Source organism: Mesoplodon mirus, assembly GCF_964341445.2.
Source record: "Mesoplodon mirus genome assembly, chromosome: 8".
Lineage (NCBI taxonomy): Eukaryota > Metazoa > Chordata > Mammalia > Artiodactyla > Ziphiidae > Mesoplodon > Mesoplodon mirus.
This window is the reverse complement of record NC_138984.1, coordinates 87,631,478-87,654,088: the sequence shown is the minus strand read 5'-3', so window position 1 is coordinate 87,654,088 and position 22,611 is coordinate 87,631,478. Positions and strand designations below refer to the sequence as shown.

The 22,611-nt window shown below is 43.5% G+C and overlaps 1 protein-coding gene across 3 annotated transcripts in view; it reads right to left on the bottom strand.

Annotated features, from left to right (window-relative positions):
* Nucleotides 1-6,731: 6,731 nt before the first annotated feature.
* MAP3K20 (mitogen-activated protein kinase kinase kinase 20) overlaps nucleotides 6,732-22,611 on the bottom strand; it is a 179,778-nt gene continuing 163,898 nt past the window's right edge. For 2 of the 3 annotated variants that reach the window (XM_082629816.1, XM_082629818.1), the window contains exons 17-20: nucleotides 17,334-17,450; nucleotides 14,879-14,953; nucleotides 11,730-11,880; nucleotides 6,732-8,252 (exon numbers count right to left, since the gene is read on the bottom strand). In XM_082629816.1, coding sequence (XP_082485942.1) covers nucleotides 7,552-8,252; nucleotides 11,730-11,880; nucleotides 14,879-14,953; nucleotides 17,334-17,450 — 1,044 coding nt within the window. In that variant the 3' untranslated portion in view covers nucleotides 6,732-7,551. The remainder of the gene's footprint in view (nucleotides 8,253-11,729; nucleotides 11,881-14,878; nucleotides 14,954-17,333; nucleotides 17,451-22,611) is intronic. The other variant, XM_082629817.1, reaches the window with a different exon arrangement.

The window sequence follows — 22,611 nt, the reverse complement described above, 5'->3', positions numbered from 1 at the left end:
GAGCCCATGGGTATGAGAAAGGAAAACTGCCAAGTCAGACTTTCAGTAAAACTTCATGTACTTTTAGAAGCAGTCACAGCAGGACTATAGAGGGCACTGGTTTTAGGAACAATTGATATTTATTAAAAATAATTTTAAAAAAAGAACTTTGTGGGGAGGTCCCTAGTGGTCTAGTGGTTGGATTCTGCACTTTCATTGCTGTGGCCTGGGTTCAATCCCTGGTCGGGGAACTGAGATCCTGCAAGCCTTGCAGTGTGGGCAAAAACGAAACAAAAAATCCCAGCAAACTTTGGGTTTCTGGAAAGGAAAGCCATATAGTGAGATTTTATAAATGTCTAAAAGGACAATGTCTGTGTGTGAATTTCTTGAACATAGGTAATATTTCTATTCTTTTTTATTCCTGTGACACACATTTCTTGAGATTTGGTGTTTATAGTGCTATACAAGGTACAGAAATTAAAAGTGGAAAATGAGCACAGTTTGGGCTTCCCTGGTGGCGTAGTGGTTAAGAATCCGCCTGCCAATGCAGGGGACACGGGTTCAAGCCCTGATCCGGGAAGATCCCACGTGCCACGGAGCAACTAAGCCTGTGTGCCACAACTGCTGAGCCCGCATGCCACAACTACTGAGACTGTGTGCCACAACTACTGAAGCCCGTGCGCCTAGAGCCCGAGCTCCCAACAAGAAAAAGCCACCGCAGTGAGAAGCCTGTGCACCACAATGAAGAGTAGCCCCCGCTCACCACAACTAGAGAAAGCCCGCACGCAGCAACGAAGACCCGACTCAGCCAAAAATAAATAAATAAATAAATAAATAAATAAATAAAAAAGAAAAGAAAATGAGCACAGTTCACTATGATCCAAGGGGCTACTTCTTGGGAAAAATAGGCTGGCCTTTCCCTTGGAGGTCTTGGCACACCCAGATTCTGCGCTCAGTGATAAGCCCCCCAATTTTTTTCTTTTTTTTTTTTTTTTTGGCCACACTGCATGGCTTGCAGCATATTAGTTCCCAGACCAGGGGTTGAACCTGGGCCACAGCAGTGACAGCACTGAGTCCTAACCACTGGACTGCCAGGGAACTCCCAATAAGCCCCCAAATTTAATCATTGTCTCAGAGTTGTTCTCAGGGGCCAATTCATATTAGCAAAGCTCACAGAGACTGATGTAAAAATCAGTCAGAATGGCCTTTTTTTTTTTAACACTAGAAATGTAACTCTAAAGTGGATTGGAGGGGACTTCCCTGGTGGCACAGTGGTTAAGACTCTGTGCTCCCAATGCAGGGGGCCTGGGTTCCATCCCTGGTCAGGGAACTAGTTCCCACACGCATGCCCCAACTAAGAGTTCGCCTGCCACAACTAAGAGTTCTCCTGCCGCAACCAAGACCCGCTGCAACCAAATAAAAAAAATAAATAAATATTAGAAAAAATAAATAAAGTGGACTGGAGATTCCTGTTAAGGTCACTTAATGAGCATGGGATTAGTACAAGAACTTAGATGATTTGATGGCTTGTTAGCCTGATTAATATATTAATCAGGGCTTCCCTGGTGGCGCAGTGGTTGAGAGTCTGCCTGCCGATGCAAGGGACACGGTTTCGTGCCCCGGTCTGGGAAGATCCCACATGCCGCGGAGCAGCTGGGCCCGTGAGCCATGGCCACTGAGCCTGCACGTCCGGAGCCTGTGCTACGCAATGGGAGAGGCCACAACAGTGAGAGGCCCGCGTACCGCAAAAAAATAAATAAATAAATAAATAAATATATATATATATATATATTAATCAATTAATGCATTCATTCAATAAACAGACTGAGTACCAACTATGTATTGGAGATACACTGATGATCAAGATAGGTGCAGTCCCTGCCTTCATAGAGCTGATGGTCTAGTGAGGAATACAGAGAAGCAGACTTGGGGACAATTTTAACAAAGGGAGATACATCTGATTAACTACAAGGTCCTATGTGAACACATGAAGAAGGGCCTGGGGATCAGGGAGGGCTTCCTGGAGGTAGTGAGGTCTTAGCAGAGAGCTAAATGACGACAATGCAGGGGAAGCTGGGTGGAGAGAGTAGAAGTTCTGAAGACAAGAGAGAACATGGCAGCGTTTCAGTTTGATTGCTGTGGGGAGAGGCAGACAGTGATGCGGAAAAGGTAAGCAGGAGTCCAATCATATGACTGTCTCCACAACAGGTTTATATTTCCCTAACCAAGTGGATTCTCACATCTGTTTGGAAAGGGCTCTGCGGACAATATATTGTCCTGCTTACTGGTATCCAGGATGATTGGGCAGATTATGCCCTGTGTGAAGGCCTGGTGTGGATAGTATTGCTAACCTTTTCCTTTGTGGGGCCGACCGCCTCTGGCTGTCCCCAAAACCACCCCCTAACCCTCCCACTGCCTCTAGAAGACTCATGCTCTCTTTGGATGGCCTCATGCCTCCGGTCTGATTTTTAAACACGTTTTTCAGGTCTGGGAGGTATTGCGATGTTTGTGGCCCTTCCATTGATGAATTCTTGGAGGTTAGTTGTATTTTCCTACCATCAAGTTCTTGGGCAGCACAGCACTGTCCTCACAGAGCACCTTCAGGGGAGTGGGAACACAAGGGTTAAGCAATGGTGCAAGGGACTATGTGATAAAAGGCCCCAAGAGGAGTCCAGAATGGATCAAGTGGCTGGAACTGTGGACAGAGGCCTTTGGGGAAACAGGATGTCAGCTGGACCGTGAGGGCTGAGTGAGATTCATCTAGGTGGTAGGGAAGGAATTTCTTTGGGAGAGTTGAGTAAACTGAACATTGGTTATGGAGAGTAAATCTTGATTTTAGTTTTGAATGAACCATGAGGTCACAAGTCTACTTTATTCCTTAACTCTCTTGATTTGCTCATGCATTATTTGGCCAGCCAGTGAGTCAAAGGGAAAGGAAAATTGAATGAGGGGTCACTGGTGCCTGCTACGCTAAGGCCTTGACAATTTTGACCATGGATCTGGCATTTTTTTCCACCTCCTCAATCTCATATACCAGTTCCAGGAACAGCAAATAGACAGAGCTGGGTCCAGATCTTATGCTCTGACTTCCCCAGGCCATCCTGGCTTAACTGCAGCTTCTCAAATCCAAGTGATGGCAAGAGATTTTTTTTTTTTTTTTTTTTTTGCGGTACGCGGGCCTCTCACTGTTGTGGCCTCTCCCGTTGCGGAGCACAGGCTCCGGATGCACAGGCTCAGCGGCCATGGCTCACGGGCCCAGCTGTTCCGCGGCATGTGGGATCTTCCCGGACCAGGGCACGAACCCGTGTCTCCTGCATCGGCAGGCGGAGTCTCAACCACTGCGCCACCAGGGAAGCCCGGCAAGAGATTTTATAAGCCTCCTCACTACAGCGTCTCTAGTTTAAAATTTCAATGATGTTGCATCCTGAACAAGCTGGCACAACCAAATCATGGTTGTAACTGAGCAGTTTCTGAGAGCCAGAGTTTCAGAAGCATGCCATGTCTACAGCAACTTGTTGAGGTGAAATGCTAAATTATAGAGAAGATACTTAGAAGGCTTATAAACTATTTGGTATTTCTGAATTGGAATAGTTGCAGTTAAGTCAGAATGCTCTGAGCTGTGTGCAGGATGTTTTGACCCCGCCATTTTGAATTATTGGACATCCTGATCTTGATGTTTTGACCCTAGGACTTTTTTTTTTTTTTTTTTTTTTGCGGTATGCGGCCCTTTCACTGCTATGGCCTCTCCCATTGCGGAGCACAGGCTCCTGACGCGCAGGCCCAGCGGCCATGGCTCACGAGCCTAGCCGCTCCGCGGCATGTGGTATCTTCCCAGACCGGGGCAGGAACCCGTGTCCCCTGCATCGGCAGGCGGACTCTCAACCACTGCGCCACCAGGGAAGCCCTGTGAATACTTTTAAACATGGCAATTTAGGGACTTCCCTGGCGGTCCAGCGGTTAAGACTCCGGGCTTCCAATGCAGGGGGGGTGGGTTCCATCCCTAGTCAGGGAATTAAGATCCCGCAGGCCACGCTGCGCAGCCGAAAAGTAAAACAAAAAAACCATGGCCGTTTAATTTGTATTATTTTTATGAACTACATTCAGGAATTGGTTGAAAATAATTACCAGGTTATGTTTATTTCTAAAGTATCCTTGATAAATAATCTGTAGTTCTCCTTTACATATTTGGCATTATTCAATTACTCAGGTTAGTTCTATAGAATTGCTAGTCTAGTGACTGTGCAAAGAGCAAAACATCCCGCTTTGTCTGGGCAATGCCTGGAGTGATGACTGCCTCGTTGATAGCAACCAGTATAGACTCAGCTGTTCCAGACTTGATCAGAAGCCTACGAGGGTCGACCACATCACCCACACATAGAGGTGCTCAACTCAAAGAGATACTTTCTTAATTTATTCCTACTATAATTTTTTTCTCTTAAAATATCCCTGGTGCATTTTTTGGTGGTGTTTGTTGGTGGTTGTTGTTATAAACTCAGCCTCTTGCAACTGATTTAACTTGATGGAAAAAAAAGTCCCGTTCATCCTTGCTCTGCCCTTGACTTACATTCATCTTTCAACCTGGCAACCAATTTGTGGTGAATAAGCATCATTAGAAAAAAAAATAACATCCACTCTTATTACTTCTTTACAACCAAGAAGCAGACTCCAGATGTTCTTATTTTGGTTTTGGCTGGGGGCATTGAGGTGACAAGGATTTTTTCATGAGATCTTATGTAGTGGTCAGTTTTATGCACTGTTGGAATAACCTCTCATGATCAGCTACTGCACTAACTAGGGATGAGGTCATTAAGTCATTTTACTACCAGGTTGGATTCTCTAACAAATAGCCCAAGAAAGCAAGAAGAGGGGAAACAGCATGAAACAAGCAATCACTGGCATAATACCTTTTAAACCAGAGTCTTAAATAATTCCCCAGAATGCACATTTTGTTTTATAATTAGAGCCACACTTTGTGCTCCCATCAGAGTGACCCAGTTAAGAATATATTCAGCTACTTATCCAGAAATTCTTTTTTTTTTTAAACAAATTTATTTATTTATTTATTTATTTTTGGCTGTGTTGGGTCTTTGTTGCTGCACGCAGGCTTTCTCTAGTTGTGGTGAGCAGGGACTACCCTTCGTTGCAGTGCGCAGCTCATTGCAGTGGCTTCTCTTGTTGCGGAGCACAGGCTCTAGACGCACAGGCTTCAGTAGTTGTGGCACACGGGCTTCAGTAGTTGTGGCTCGTGGGCTCTAGAGCACAGGCTCAGTAGTTGTGGCGCACGGGCTTAGTTGCTCTGCAGCATGGGGGATCTTCCCGGACCAGGGCTCAAAACCATGTCCCCTGCACTGGCAGGCGGATTCTTAACCACTGCGCCACCAGGGAAGCCCTATCCAGAAATTCTAATCAAAGAAAATATTTTATTGCTTATTTGGAAGCAGCATGCTATGAAGATAGCATACTTTGTATTAGCTCACTTTAAAAAAATTAAACATGAACAAAGGACAAAGGGAAAAAAATAATTGAAAACAGACTGTGGTTGATACAAGCTTCGTGAGAAAGGATCACAGTGGAGCTTAAAACCTTAGAGAAGTTGGTTATCCATGGTGGAAAAGAGGACCTCGGTGTCTGATGTCACCATTTCCCATCTCTTTTGCTGGTAAATGCAGGTGGCAAACAATAAGAGTTAGACAACTGAGTTGTTGGATTGATGTTTAGGTCACAGCTTCCCTCGCAAGTAAAGGTCATTTCCTATAACCTAGATTTTAATGCTGCCCAAATGCAGTTTCCACCCCCAGGCCCCAAGCACTGTATTAGAACAGGGCAGCTACTCTGGGAATATACGCATGTACTTGAAGACTGGTTTCTATTAAAAGAGACCTCTCCCAACCCCCCCGCCATCCCCAGAATTGCCAGTGTGTCATGTGGATTTCTACAGAGCATTGAGAATCCTATCCAGGCCACAGGACACTTGATATTCAGGGTTAGTGAATGTTGAACAGAATCTCAGAAGGTACTGAAAGTAACACTTATTCATTCATTTGACATATAATATGTTCGTTGCCACCTGACCCTTTTATTTTTTTTTTTGTGGTACCCAGGCCTCTCACTGTTGTGGCCTCTCCCATTGCGGAGCACAGGCTCCGGACGCGCAGGCTCAGTGGCCATGGCTTATGGGCCTAGCTGCTCCGCGGCATGTGGGATCTTCCCGGACCGGGGCACGAACCCGTGTCCCCTGCATCGGCAGGCGGACTCTCAACCACTGCGCCACCAGGGAAGCCCCCACCTGACCTTTTGATTTGTAAAAATATGAATTTCCCAAGCTGGATCCCACAGTTCCTGTCCTAAACTGCAGGCAGTTTCCGCCCACCCGTACCATTCACCTCTTTACCCCCAGCTGCTCACAGCTTTCTTGCTACACGGATGGTATTTACTGTCTTGCTCTAACAGGGTGTTGGTAATTTTAAATTTCTCTGGCTTTTAGCTTGTGATGTTATCATCCCATTCTGTGTCTGTTTTCTTTTAGATTTTAGAGTGCTGACATCCCAAGAGGACTTTATGGACCGTTGTTTTCCCCTCTTTGCTCGTCCTTTGGCGAAATATAGAAAATGATATTCAAGGGCAGTCCCTGGGAACTTTGGGAAAGAAAGAACCACAAATCTCCTAGGCAATTGAGATCTTTGGTTTCTGATGAGTCTTAAGGTATGATATATGGCATCATAATCAACATTAAGTTCAATACCTTTTTTATTGCCTAAAAATGACAAGTCAAATCAATTTGGCTCTGACCGTGAAAAAAACCCAAATATCTTACTAAAATAAATACTAACCAGCAGTGTGGAGATTGGGTAAGGCAAGTGAGGCACTTGCCTTGGGCACAAAATTTAAGGGGGCATTAAAAAAAAAACACCTCAGTAATCAAGATAAATGATATTTTAATGCAATATTTTTAAAAGAGAAAATTCATGCAAAAATTACATGATGAAAAAAATATCAAAATTCTAAATACAGGAGCAGTAACAGTGCCTTGTCAAGCTATATGGGAGCCTTAGACAAAAGGAAAAATCGGTAATACTTACTCTGTCTTTATGTAGAATTTCGATTCTTTATCACAGTTATTTTGCATTAATTTTCATTTATTTAAATATTACACTAGAATATTATTTATCTTGATTACTGAGCTTTTTGATTCCTCCCTTAAATTTTGCACCCAAGATGAGTGCCCCATGTAAGTAAGATAAGTTTTTCCATTTAACCTCACCCTAGTCTAGGCCCTGCTAACCAGAACAGCGACGGCTAGGGTAATAAAATGGTATATTCCCGCCTCTAAAGATGTTCATTCAGGGAAATAAAATATGTTTGGTTATATTTAAGTCTAGTTACTTACATTGGACAACCAACACCTATAATGTGGCCCTGTTTTGACTATAGTCTCACTTAGAAGGTATTTCCCAAATCCAAAAAATGGAAAGGTTGTCTTTTTGTTAATTCTGTTGGAAGGCAGCACATTAGCAAAATCCATTACGTTAAAAAAAAAAAACGTGCTAGGAAAAGCTCAACTAGTTCAATTCATCAAAAGTTTCTCCTTCCACGGAAGTTTCCTCTGGGTCTTTCTCTGTTGGTCTTGGCAGGAGAGGGCCTGTGGGGTTTTCTCCGGTATTCCACCCTCGTCCATCCCCCTTCGCTGACTTTGCTTTCCTCTTCATTAGCTCGTGGGTCAGTGTCTGTGTGCAAAGGCATCCCTGGGATGGTCCTGGGTTGATGGGAGGCATTTGGGCTTCTCTTAAAGTCAGGTGACTGATGGGTATTGAATGCTGACTGAGAAACCCTGCAGAATTTTCCAGAGTATCTTTCTCTTGAAGGAGTGGAATGCTGACTTTTTCCACTGAATCTTCCTCTGAGAGAAGAATTGAGCGACAGGCTAGCATGATTGTATTTGTTCCTGCTTCTACCTGAGTATCGACCCTTCTCTAAAGAGCTGTCAGTATTAAGACTGGAAAATTCACTATCCCTGGAGTTGAGATGCAGAGAAGAGAAGTCTTTGGTCAGTCCATACTGAGTAGGAGAGGAGCTTCTGGACTGGTTTATAGGTGTTATCTGTTGGTACTTAATGGGCACCTGGGTCCGTCTCACAGCAGCAGCATAGGAGTCCTGGTCATTGAGATAGGGGAAGAATTGTGACCCCAGGATGCGGTTGCTCTGGGAGCGCTGTAAGGAGGTGTTGGATGTAATCTGCCGCATCCTCAGAGTATCCAGCCACTGGCAATCAGCACCTGCGGAAGAAATGGAAATGCACATCTTTGAAGCTACAGTAAATCTGTATGCCTAATTCATAAGCCTGTCTCAGGATACTTCAAGCCTATTTGGGAAGCTCAAAGTTTTACCATTCACAGACATTCTAGGCTAGTTATAAGGACATTTCCTTTATTATTATAAATACTTAAAAAAAAATAAGGACATTTATACTTACCGAATTTACGCTATATGCTTGGCACTGTTCCAAAGGCTTGTCATATAGTATCTCATTTAACCCTTCAAAAATCTTCTCAGGTCAACACTAATAATATCATTCTAGAATTGAGGAGACCGAAGCTTGAGAGGTGAAGTCAATGGACCCACGGTCACTCAGTTAATAATCTCAGGTCCTTCTGCATCTAAATCCCATCTTGTTCCCACTTAGCCATATTGTCACTTCTAGAAATTGCTGTTTAAGTGTCTTTGGATGGCAGAGATATGTTTAGTAAACAAAAGGCTTTTTTTTTTTTTTTTTTTTTTGCGATACGTGGGCCTCTCACTGCTGTGGCCTCTCCTGTTGCGGAGCACAGGCTCCGGACGCGCAGGCTCAGCGGCCATGACTCACGGGCCCAGCCGCTCCACAGCATGTGGGATCTTCCCGGACCGGGGCACGAACCCGTGTCCCCTGCATCGGCAGGCGGACTCTCAACCACTGCGCCACCAGGGAAGCCCCAAACAAAAGGCTTTTTGACAACCAGCACTTTTAAATCCTCAAGAACCCTAAATGCAGATAAAATAAATTGGGTTCTAATAGTTGCAACAGCTAGACATTGTTTGGGAGAAAGACAGTTCATATCTCCAGAGGAGAGATTCCTGAGGTTCAGGAATAAGAAATGTTTTCTGCATGAAAAATGAAGCTTCATGGCAAACAGGAAGAAGTTATGGTAAAAGAAAATGGTTAATTAACAAGAGCCATTTAGTAAGCTATATTTCAGTAAGTAAGCAAGTTCCTCACACTTAAGATCTTCTCTGTCTTCCCAAGGGCCTGAGTTGCCCACATTCTTGAGTTCCCTGGTGTCCTCATTGAGCTACTCTGGCCGTGCTTGTGCCAATGGAGCTTCTGGAGAGGAACAGAGCATGCTCACCTCCCTCTGCCAGCAAGCAGCCTCCCTCACTGCTCTGCACAGGTGACTCACGCCTCTCAGGTGAGGGACGCATCCAGATACAGGCGACCTCCTGTGTTCAGACACTCCTCACAGGCTTCATTCAACCACCACGCACCTTCTTCCCTTCATTTGGACTTCTCTGAAATCCTAGCTTCCAACAGAACCCTGATTTTGTTCAGTGTCCAACCCCCTCCATGGAGCCACGTGCATGGGGGAAGCGGACCACATCTGGCTCTAAGGCAGACTTTGATTAGTCCAAGCCAGACATAGCGATGCCATGGTTAGGAATGCACAAGGTGCTCAGCTCTGGCCATAGCAACCTGAAAGGTAGTCTGCAGGGGGTTTCTAAGCAAGTCTTTCTTACTCCAAAACATGAGAGCAGGGAAGGTATTGACCTCTCATTTCCTGTGGGCCTTATCATATCTTTATGTGATGACCGTGAACACGAGAAGAGCTAGGCTGAGGGCAAAGGCAACATATTGAGGATGGCAGAGTGGAAAGAAGGAAAGGTTCATTTCTCATCCTTAACATGGTTCAGCAGCTTATCTTACTGCACCTGGAGCCCGGCCTACCTCTGGACTTCTTGTTATGGAAGACAATAAATTTTATTATAGTTAAAACCGTGTTGTTGGGTTTAGAGTACTGCCCAGGATCCTGGGCCCCCTGGCTGGTGGGCGTTTAAAAACACCTAGTCTGGGGCTTCCCTGGTGGCGCAGTGGTTGAGAGTCCGCCTGCCGATGCAGGGGACACGGGTTCGTGCCCTGGTCCGGGAAGATCCCACATGCCGCGGAGCGGCTGGGGCTGTGAGCCACGGCCGCTGAGCCTGCGCATCCGGAGCCTGTGCTCCGCAACGGGAGAGGCCACAACAGTGAGAGGTCCGCATACCGCAAAAAAAAAAAAACAAAAAAAAAACACCTAGTCTGGGGCTTCCCTGGTGGTGCAGTGCTTAAGAATCTGCCTGCCAGTGCACAGGACACGGGTTCGAGCCCTGGTCCAGGAAGATCCCACGTGCTGTGGAGCAACTAAGGCCGTGCACCACAACTACTGAGCCTGGGCTCTAGAGCCCATGAGCCACAACTACTGAGCCCGCGTGCCTAGAGCCCGTGCTCCGCAACAAAAGAAGCCACCGCAATGAGAAGCCCGTGCACCACAATGAAGAGTAGCCCCCACTCGCTGCAACTAGAGAGAGCTGGGGTGCGGCAACGAAGACCCAATGCAGCCAAAAATAAATAAAATAAAATAAATTAATTTAAAAGCAACAACAAAAAATGCACCTAGTCTGCTTGGCAAGCGAGTCCTTATAGTGGAGGACACAGAAGCTAGACTTTCATAACTCAGGGACACTAGCCATCAGGGTACTTTGTTTCCATGCCACCAAAGAACCTTCTGTTATGGCTTCTCAGGTATATTTTCTTATTGGGAAGAGGCACTGATCAGAAAACATGTGTTTCTGGTTTGTTGGGGAGGTATGTTTCTCACGGTGAAAAGTGATTTGCATGGGGTTTTATGTAGCCATCTCCTGCACGTTTGTTAGCCTGACTCTGGGTTGTATTAGTTTCTGGACCTGCAAAGGTGAAGGTCAGAACTTCTTCCCTGAAGCTAGCAAATAATGACCAGTTCAACAGCAAGTCAGCCTGCCTTCCTCTGTTACTTCTAAATGGTTTCTTTATAATATCTGTAATTACTATCACCACTACCCAGCATATGTATTTCATGTTTTCTCTTTCTCTATCCTTCCTTCCTTCCTTTTATTTTCCTCCTCCCTCCCTTCCCCTATCATTTTTTTTTTTTTTTCCTCTCATTTTTTGGCCGCACTGCACAGCACGTGGGATCTTAATTCCCTGACCAGGGATCAAACCTACACCGCCTGCAGTGGAAGCTTGGAGTCTTAACCATTGGACCGCCAGGAAAGTCCCACCCCTATCATTCTTATGCTTTGACGGATCCATGGTGTTCAGGACTCAAGAGGTTGCCCCAGTGATAGCAGTGATTCTACAGGAAGGTTTGTTGGACATGAAAGATGATTCTTATCTTTATCTACGATTTTGGAAACTAAATATATATGTGTATAAATATACACACATATTTTTATTTACCAATATAAAATAATCACTAATTTTCATCTTTTATGGTAGTTATCCAAATATTGTATTTTATTATAATATGCCCCTCTTTCCAAGCCCATAAATACTACTTTCCATATAATTTGTGTATAAAACCAATATTCTAAAAAAAGAAGAAGGAAGTATTATATTAGAAATCTATATCAATTCACAGACTGGCCCTTACCCCTGGTCTGAGGATTTGACATTTCCGCTTTGGAACATGTCTAGTGCACAGCTGACTTACTTGAGTCAGACCTGCTTCCAGGGTTGCCCTCTGAGTTGGGGAATAACGTCTGGATGGCAAGCTGGACAGCTTTCACTTCATCCTGAGGTTTTGTTCTACTCCACTGAATTGAATGGATGTGCTTAGTGCTTTTCGGAGCTCTAACATCACTCTGTAAAAAAAAAAAAAAAAGGGAGCGAAACCCACAACCAAATATACACACGGTTTTTTTTTTGTTTTGTTTTGTTTTTTGCAGTACGTGGGCCTCTCACTGTTGTGGCCTCTCCCGTTGCGGAGCACAGGCTCTGGACGCGCCGGCTCAGCGGCCATGGCTCACGGGCCCAGCCGCTCCGCAGCATGTGGGATCTTCCCGGACCGGGGCACGAACCCGTGTCCCCTGCATCGGCAGGCAGACTCTCAACCACTGCACCACCAGGGAAGCCCCTATACACACGTTTATAAAATAGGAAGGAAGGAAAACCAGGTTATCATATCCCTTCAGTGTAACTCCTTAGAACACTATCATAATGCATTAGGTAAAATATTTGCATGGTTTGCCTGAATATGGTAATCTGATTAAAAGAAAAATTTTAACCACTTTATTCCTTAGTGGACTATAGTAGTTAAAAAGGTGGTTGTCTTCTCTAAGAATTTGTTAGTTGGCAAATCTCAACTTACCTCTTCATTTAATAAGTAATGATAAACAATGTCTTTTGTTTATAGTAGTTGAATTCAGATATTTTGTTGAATAAATAAAAATCTGACCACTATTTTGCCCAGGACTGCCTGTGATCATCCTGGGTAACTGGGTGAGTGTGGGTAGGTTGGTGGGACTAATTACCCCCATGGGAGGGTACAGGGTAACAAATGCAAAAGTGAGGCAGGATAGAGAATTAAGAATAAGGATTAGAAAAAGGAGAGGACGCTGGATCAAGACACACCACTTTCTTTGTCCTGTGCTCCCCTCATCACCAGGTGTCACAAATCAGACTAGATTGAAGAGCCTCTCAGGATTTGATACGGTTATGAAAATATATATTTTTTAAAATCCTGAAGTGACTGTTACAGACACAAGTAGCATATCGTCATGGAGCCTGAGAAGGAGGAAGAAGGAGAGGAGGAAGAGGCAGGAGAGAGAGAGAGAGAGAAGGAAAAACTTGGTGAGGTGTATCTCCAGAACTAAGGCAGGTAGAGATGAAACTTGGCTGTTACGACTGTCCAGTTACTAAAAGAGGGCTTTTCCTTAGTAGTGGGGGGTGGGGGTGGGGGGGCTGGTCAACAGGCTCTAGAATAGTCCAGATTCCAAGTTCCTCAAGACCAGTCAACTTCTTTTTTCCTTCTTTTTTTTTTTCAGTCAACTTCTTTTATTTAGGTTCTGTGCCCTGCAGGCAATGCTTTGACAATTAATGCTCTTTCTCAGGTACCTCATCCCTGACAGGCAGTGCACCCTGGCTGATTAGGATAAATCATTGCTGTTGTCCTAATTGGCTTCCAGCAACGGGTCACCATGGATAAGCGGACTGTCCAGGGTTTGGATTTCTCACGTTAAAAAGCCACACCCTGGGGCTTCCCTGGTGGCGCAGTGGTTGAGAGTCCGCCTGCCAATGCAGAGGACACGGGTTCATGACCCGGTCCGGGAAGATCCCACATTCCGTGGAGCGGCTGGGCCCGTGAGCCATGGCCGCTGAGCCTGCGCGTCCGGAGCCTGTGCTCCGCAGCAGAAAAGGCCACAACAGTGAGAGCCCCGCGTACCGCAAAAAAAAAAAAAAAAAAAAAAGCCACACCCTGGCAGCTCAGAAGACCATCCCAATGCAGCAGCGCACAAAGTCCCCTTCCAGGCTGACTTCCCTCACCTTACTGCTAGGAAGGGAACAGATAGAACAGGAAGAGTGGAAACTGTATTCACAGTCAGAGGACCTGGGTGTGACTCCACCGACTCTCATTGACTACCCCAAACCTCGGGACCGCCTTTCATCTCTCTGAGCCCCTTTTCCCTAGCTGCCAGGTGAAGACAATGCTCCCTAGTTTTGATTATTTGCACAAGGTTAACGAGGTAACACAGGTGTAAGCTCCTCTTACAGTGCCTAGGTCATGGCAAATACTTATTAAACGTTTCTTGGGTGAATAAATGAGTGAATGAATGAGGGCATGTCCTATTAAGGGTAGCTGCATACTAATATCTCCATGGGTTCCAAGACTCTGCTATAACTGTTTCCCTCCACCCCGTTCCCCCAGGGTTTCTCTACCTCGTGAAGCAGATTTTCCCACCACCATGAAGACCTTGCTGATTTTTAGAACATAATTAGATCATTTAAAGCAGCAGACTACTTAAAACACCCACTGGCTTCCCATGTTGCTTACAGTAAATCCAAACTCTTCACTGCGGCTCCGGAGGCTCTATGCTCGGCCCCGCCCACCTCTCTAGCCTTGTCACGCCCCCTGTGCTTCAGGAACTTGCACTTGCCCTTCCTCTGCTGTTCCTTGTTGCCTCCCCCTCAGAGGAGGAGCCTTCCCTCACCACCCAATCTAACGCCCCTTGTCTCACTATTTTCTGGTTCTCACTTATCACTCTGAGATTACTTATTTATCATCTATCTCCCCCCACTGGAGTACATATAAGCCTTGAGAGAATAGAGATTTAGTCTATCCTAATCACGGAACGTTACTCGTTGGTAGGTATTTGCTAAATATATGAATTTTAATAGCACATTTTTCTAAAGTATACGTTTTTCTATTTTTCCATATATAAAATATGTGGAGTCTGGTTTTGATAGTAGACCCCCCTTACCCCCAGGTGGTAGTAGAAGTTGCATTCTGTGAAGAACTGCTGATCTACCTTCACCCCTCGACTCTAAGCACCAAGAAGGCAGAGCTCTGTTTTGGTCACTGCTCCGTATCCCCAGTACCTCACACATGCATACGTGGTATGCAGAAGGTGCTCAATCATTAACTGATGAATGAATGAATTACTACCTCAATCTCTAGGCAAGTGTATCCCATTCTCAATCCTTCCCAACACTTCGTTAGAATAATTGTATTGATCTTCCCATACTCATGTTGGTTAAGTAGTTTCTCTTCCAATAAAATTTAAGCACTCTGAGGGAGCAAATAAATCCCTATGGAGAAAATGATGGTGAAGCCAACAGGTGCCCACCCCCTGCCAAGCTTACCTCATATGTGACTGTGCATTCTACAGTCTGATTTTCCATTATTCCTATAATCCACTTCTCCATTACAAACGGGGGCTGAAAAAAACAAAAGTTAGGATGGGTGTAGTGCCATCATACAGCCTGCCCTGCTACAGCACAGGTTTCTTGGAGGCCGGCTGTGCCGTACACAACTGGCAAATAGGGCGTGATTCAGGTTATCATGAAAGCCATGATGTCAGATTATTAGGAAACTCATGTTGGTTCACATATGATTACTCACAACATGCTAACGTCTAATGTTTGGGGGTTTGGTTTCATAAGATATCCTTTCCTATGTTTGTGAACAGCTAATCTTGTCTCCCACAATCTTCTCTTTTCTGATACATCACTCAATCCAATCATTAGGTCATTAACTCAAGCTAATGGCTGGAAGCCTCAGCGGAAAGCTTTCTCAACATTAAGAGAAAGACTTAACAACCTTAGAAGACCCTAAAGTGACTTTCTTGGGTGCAAGCAGTGGCTGGTTTAGCGGCTTCATAACCACCCTGCTTTCTGGCTATATCAGGCTACCGAGCAATGCTGCAGGTGCAAATGAAACTGGGAAGACATTTCTCCACTATATTAAAATAAATGAGTAATAAAGAAGCCTATGCCTTGGATCCTATTTTAAGTTTGATGAAAATGGTCTTTATTAGAAGTGAATCTCCACTCTCTTCCCACCCCCCAACCCATCATTCCAGGTTTAAGGCTGCAAATGACTGACTGGCCATGAGATAGGCACAAAGCAAATGTGGTAGAGATTTAACTGGGCTTTTTTTTTTCTTATCAAGAGAAAAACAAAGAGATTTTTATTAACATGTATACCTCATGTATACACAGGAGATACCCAGGGAAAAATGAGTAACTCAAAGAATTCAGGATTAAATGCCATCTTTATAGAGAAAGGGGAAGAGGGGGATGTAGGCCTCTCGGAGGAGAGTAAATGATTTTTAGGAAAGATGAATGGGCCCTCAGAGGGACAGACGGGAGGTTTGTGACAAAGTTTGTCTGGGTATGGAGTCAACTTCTAGTCTCTCCTGTGACAAGAATCAATCTTCTCTGTTTTTTTTTTCTTCCTTAATTAGGATTTTTATTATTTCTGTTGATGTTAAAAAGTTCTACAGATTTTGAATGGCCCGCCCCAATCCTGTTTTTCCCATAAGCCCTGTTAATGTTGCTGCATGATTTTGCAGAAGATATGGTTCCTCTAGAATGCCTATATGGCCTTAGAGCAGAAGCACCTGTATTCAGTTTTATAACTCCACCCCGTTCTTTTTGCTCTGAGTGACTTCCTTCCGTTATCAGGCAATGACTTGCTTCTCAGTGACACTGAAGCCACTAACAACTGGCGGCAACCAGAGATGGCACAGGTGGGGAGGAAAGAGAAAGTGTGTGTCCAGTCTCCAAGATACCAAAACACAGTCTGTCCCAACAGAATAAGGGAAAGGTGAAAGCAGATCATAACCTTTGTGATAAATAACATAACTTCCAGTTACTCAGGGCAATCCAACAAGGAATATGTATATGCTTCTAAATTAAAAGGACTTGGGTGGTTAGCGATCTCATGCCTGGGAAGCGAACACATTAGCAAGTCTAATGCTGTGGCTTTGAAGACTCTTTTCACTTCCCCACTTGTGTTTGTACCATGGCTCTCTGCTGCCAGCCCCATTTTCCTCACTGAAACCAAATACGCAGTCAAGAGTGTACTAGAGTTAATGGCTTATGTGACATTTAGGGTGACTGTCCCATTAACATCATGGTTATTCACCTGAGTTGTTGACCTTCTACAATTGAAGTCTTATATGTATTTTTTCAGTATTATTGGACAGATTTGAATTTTTCCATTTTGAAGAGAAGCTAAGCATTTCTCTAAGACTGTCTTCAGTGTTTTAATGGGCGTGCTTGTACCATTGACCCCAAAGTAGTAAGATGCTCTCTGGCCACTCTGGGAATTCATAGGTGTGAACTCAAGGAAGCCATGAAGACTTCAACATGTGCTTCATGAATAATCTCATCTCAGTTCTTCAAGAAATTCAACAACACCAAGAAAGCCTTTCTCCTGACAAGTTTTTAAAAGTTGAAAATGACCCAAAAATTCGAGGTAAATATTTACATCATTAGCATTTTCTTTCCTTTAATAAATGATGGAATACACATAAAGAAATGTAGAAGAAAGTTAAAAAAAAATAAACAACACTTTTTTGTCGTACTTTTTTTTTTTTTGTCGTACTTTTTAGTTCACACAGTGTAAGTGGAATTTTAACAAAAAACTATTATGATCTCAATCTGCTAAATAAAATGTTCCTTTCAACAGCCAGCTTGAGGTTGAGCTGGTATGAGCATCACAAGCACAAAAGCACACTGCTGGGGTATTTTAATGTCTTTGTTTGACATCTGTGAATTCAAAAAAGCTTTTAAGCAGTAAATAGAACTCTACCTTTGACATCTTTAAAATCTCTGCATCAGGTAGGTTAGTGTTGAATGTCACATCTTTGATGGAGGTTATTGCAATTTCATCCCCATCCATTTCCATATACATTTTCCACTTACAATCCTGGAATTAAAAGAAAAATTATAGAATTTGAGAAAGTAAAACAATTTTTTTGTCTCAATGTTTTATAACACGTGACGTATTCTAAATGAAGTATAACTGGAGTGTTTTTTTTTTCTTTATCAATAAAAGGACATGAAATTAGATCTCTCTCTATATCTAAATAATTCCCAGGTGGGGCAGTCTTGAAACACCATTTATCAATCTAAATGTTCTATTATAGGAGTTGCAAACTCCACATCCTAAATGAGCAAGGCAGATAAAAATGAATAAAGCCAGGCAGTTTCATTACAGAGCCTTAAATTGTAATATTTCAAAATAGAAATTTACATATTAAACATTGTAGGGATATTTTTCCATTGACCCAAAGAAATGTGGTCTTCCCACTTTTTTTGAAATATAAGTCCCTCTTGATCTACCTTTCACTTTTCCAGTGTTGGTAATGACATGGGTTCAAGAAATAGCTCCCTTTCTTCTTAACAGGAAATGTAAGGATGTACGGCAATGCATAACTGGCCCAAGCATTGGTGGGGGGGGGGTCAGGGGAAGGGTTAAGGGACTCTTGGGATCTAAAGGGCAACTGCCCTACAGGGACAGCCACCACTCAGCTTCTGTTGATTTTTCCCATGTGGGAATATGAGTCTAGTCTTGCTAGGTCCTTTAATGATTTATGAAAAGTTGGATATCTGATTCCTGTATGAAACCTCTTGATTTTTTAAATGATGGTATGTTAATTAAATTTTCAGTAGAACCACGATGTAATGAAAGAGCGCTCTACACCATTAGTCACCAGGGGAATGTAAATTAAAACCACAATGAGATACCACTATATGCATACCAGGTGGCTAAGACTGATAACATCAAATGTTGGCTGTGATTTGGAGCTACTGGGTTGTTGGTTGGAGTATAAAAGGTAAAATCACTTTGGGAAAAGTTTTGGCAATTTATTATAAAACTAAACATATATGTACTCTATGACACAGAAATTCTACTCCTAAGTATTTACCCAAGTAAAATGAAAAAAGACTTGTACAGTATTCTTCTGAGCAGTTTTATCATACTAGCTAAAAAACTGGAAACAGGCCAAGTGTTGACCAACACTTTCATAGAATGGAATATACTCAGCAATACAAAGGAACTAATTATTGATGCATGCAACAACATGGATAAATCGCAAAAGCATTATAGCGAGTGAAATTTTGTATAAAAAGAACAAACTAAGGCTTCCACTTACATGAATTTCTAGAACAGACAAAACCAATCTACAGTGGAAAATATTCAGAAAAGTGGTTGCTTCTGCAGATGGGGACTGACTGGGAAGGGGCATGAGGGGACTTTCTGGGGATGCTAATGCTCTATAGATAGTGGTTTGGGTTATATAGGTGTATGCATTTGTTAAAACTCAGCAAATGTATACTTCAGATATGTGCATTTCTTACTGAACTCTAGTATACTGAAGTATTTAGGAGGAAGTGTACTCGTATCTGCAAATTACTTTGAAATGCATCCAAAAATAAAGATTGATCGATGGTTAAGAAGATAGAGGGATGGACAGATATGTAATAAAGTAAGTAGATCCTGATGCTTGAATCTAGGAGTTGAGTATACAAGAATTCCTATAAAATTTTTCAACTTTGCTGAAAATTTTACATGAAAAATTTACTAATAAAAATGTTGGGGTATAAACATTGTGTATGCAATTAAAAGGAAAAAGAAACCCATGTGCACCAAATTTGACCCCTGGATCATAAATTCATCTTCTTTCTTATATTATTTGAAGAATGAAGGATTCTGAGAGATTAAGGATAAAGCACGGACCACCTTACATGCTGAAACCAGAACATGCTCTCACACAAGCAGACCTGGAATGTTCCCTGAGCAAGCTCGGACACAATTATTATGGAAGAACGCTAACAAAGGGGCTGCTGAAAACCTGTTGGCTTCAGTAGGAAGCTGGGGGCGCCCCATGTTTTAGGAAAGCTTCTGACGAATTGCAGAACCAAGAAGGGCCCAGGCCTGAAGGGAGGGCCCCTCTTTGCCCAGCCACATTCACAAGATGGAGAGCCAATTAGTGAAGGAAAAGGTCTATTCAATAACATGAAAAACTAGCTCTTGGCTAACACAAGTCAAATTAGTTGCTCAGAATTGACAAATCTCTCAGTATTTCTTTGTTTTGGAGCCACTGCTACCCTGGCAACGTGAGCCCTGAGATAACTGGGCAGGATAATTATTCTTTGGAGTCATGACTGCTCTTCTCTGAAATAGCAAGAGCCTCCTCAAGGCAGTAGCTGGAATAAAAAGCCTTCTAAGACAAGTTTACTTAGTTCTGTTTCTTGTGCCTGGCAAGTTTTGGAATGAAGTTAGTCAAAAGCACAGTTAAAAGACCTTGAATTGTGGTGCAAATGCCCAATCCCCTCTGCTTCACCTCCGTGACCTCAGGCCCCAATCAGACCCTGCGGAGGACAGGCTCAGGGGAGCTCTGCGTGGAGAAGGGTCTGACTGGAGGGAACCCAGGCTGTGGAGTGCTTACTATACTTTTGGCATCTTGCTGGGTACTTACACTGTGCTCTTTTATTTGATATCCATAATGACCCTGCAAGTTAGCTTTATTTTCCCATCAGGCAAGTGAGAAAAATGAGGCTTAGACAGATTAAGGAATTTTTCTAGGTTTTCCTAGCCAAGAAGTGGTGGAGGTGGGATTAGAAAAGCACAAGGCTGGGGACTTCCCTGGTGGTCCAGTGGTTAAGAATCCGCCTTCCAATGCTGCAGACGTGGGTTCAATCCCTGGTTGGGGAACTAAGATCCCACGTGCCATGGGGCAACTAAGCCCGCGCGCCACAATTAGAGAGAAGACCCAACACAGCCAAAAATAAAATTAAAAAAAAAGAAAGGGGCTTCCCTGGTGGCGCAGTGGTTGAGAGTCCGCCTGCCGATGCAGGGGACACGGGTTCGTGCCCCGGTCCGGGAAGATTCCACATGCCGCAGAGCGGCTAGGCCCGTGAGCCATGGCCGCTGAGCCTGCGCGTCTGGAGCCTGTGTTCTGCAAAGGGAGAGGCCCACATACCGCAAAAAAAAAAAAAAAAAAAAAACGACAAAAAGAAAGGCACAAGGCTGCTTGGCTCCAAAGTTGGAGGAGATACTAATAGGGAAGGGCAACTGGGAGGGTGGCAGGACAGACTCATTGGATGGTTGACAGAGCTCCAGAATGGGACCAGCTATTAAAGGAGCAGGACCAGAGATGACTTTGCTAATATAACCAAAAAAGCAAGTGGTCACAGGTCCTCCCCTAGGCCCCAACTTCTTTGTTTCCTCAAAGTCCAATGTGGAGAAACAGGATCTAGATATAGGGTTACAGACCTTTTATTTTTTTAATTCTTTTCCTCTTAGCTGAAAGAAAGCCTTTTACCTGAATCATAAAAGACGCTGTCTTCTACAGAAGCCATAAAACTATAATCAGAGAAGTGATAAGAGGGGCATTATCCATTCATTAAAAAGTAGACATTGATTGTTACACAGATGGGAGAGAAAGAAAGGAAATATGCAGCGTTCACCCAAATTATTAATTTAATGTGTTCACCCAAATTATTAATTTAAGGGTATGTATGATTTTATTGTTGTCTAGTTAAGAAAAGTAATCTACAAATAAAGTAATGGAATTCTTTAAATTCTACTCAATTTTAAATTACCCTAAGGTATTCCTGGCATTTCTGTTACTTGGTGAGCCAAAGGTGTCCAGAAGCATTCTCCACAACCCCCAGGATTTAAACAATTTATTGAATTCCACAGGACCCCACTGCAGATGGGATGCTGCCGTGTACGGAGCTCTTCACCAACTGATCATTGGAAAGGTTTTCATATGAATAAGATGAATTAAATCATCAATAATATCACTAAAAATAACAATTGTGCATATTTATGAGCCTAATATAGAATTTTACAAGCACAATTGCTAGCTTTCCAGCTTCTTGGTAATGATACGGACCAGATAGTGGGAATAGACTCTGATTTAAAAACCATTCACTTTTACCAGGGTGAACTATTGATTTTGGCTTGATGTGAATGACAGAAATGTGGGTATTGATTTTTGAATGGGAAACATTCAAGAGTTACTTTGAACGTCTGCGAACAACTCTTGATCTTGACAGGCAGAAATCAAAAGCAGACAGCTCTGTATTCTGAGAGCCCATGGGGGCCCTGAAGGACTCCTTTTCCAAAACGATTTCACCCCTGGCAGTCTGCAGTGGTTCTGTTATTCACTTATTTGGTTTAAGGTGCTGAGGATTCCTATTAAAATGGAAACAATATAGGAAAGGATCATCACTGAGCCATTACTGGGGGAGCAAGACAGGGGCGAGGCGAAATATCACAAGTTTAAAGTGCAACCACCTGAGTTGGAATCCCAGTTTTGCCACTTTCCCCACAACCTCAGCCAAGTTATATAACCTGTCTGAATCTTAGTGTTCTTTAATGACGAGTGGGTGGTTGTATCTGGACTAAATGAGATAATGTAAGTAAAGTACCCAGCACTGTGCCAGAGCCAAATTAGGAGCCCCCAAAGTAGTGATTACTATTGTTACCAATACAGGTCACCAACAGAGCTCCAATCTGTTATTACATAAGCCAGCCCGTCATCTAGCAGTCATCTAAGAGAATGGGCCAGAAGGTAAGTGAGGCAGGAAGGTTCAAAGAGTGCCTAGAATAGGGACCTGGCCAGAGTGGACAGGCTGGATCAAAGCATCTTCCTTGGGCAGGAGTTCGGGGATCCAGAGGGCACTGACGGACACTGGTGCCGGGGATCAGTGTTGGAAAAAAGAAGGTGCAGCCAAGTGGCAACACAGCAAAGACTGCCTTTATGAAATAAGTAGAAGGAAGAAACTTACATCTTCTTACATACATGGATTAGATAACACCAATACTGCCCTTTCCTGTTTCAACAGATCCTGATGCAGCCCTACCAACAGAAACCAGATGTCCGGAGGGACAATGGCTGTGAAATGTGACTGACAGCCAGAGAGCCTTATCTTGGATGAGGAAACTAAAGCACAGAGGGATGAGGTAATTTGACCAAGATCACACAGAGAGCAAGTGGTGGAGTTCAGAACTAAACCAAGGGGGCCCACTGTGCTATGAAGAGCAGGTTTCCCCTCTGTCTTTTCTGAATCCT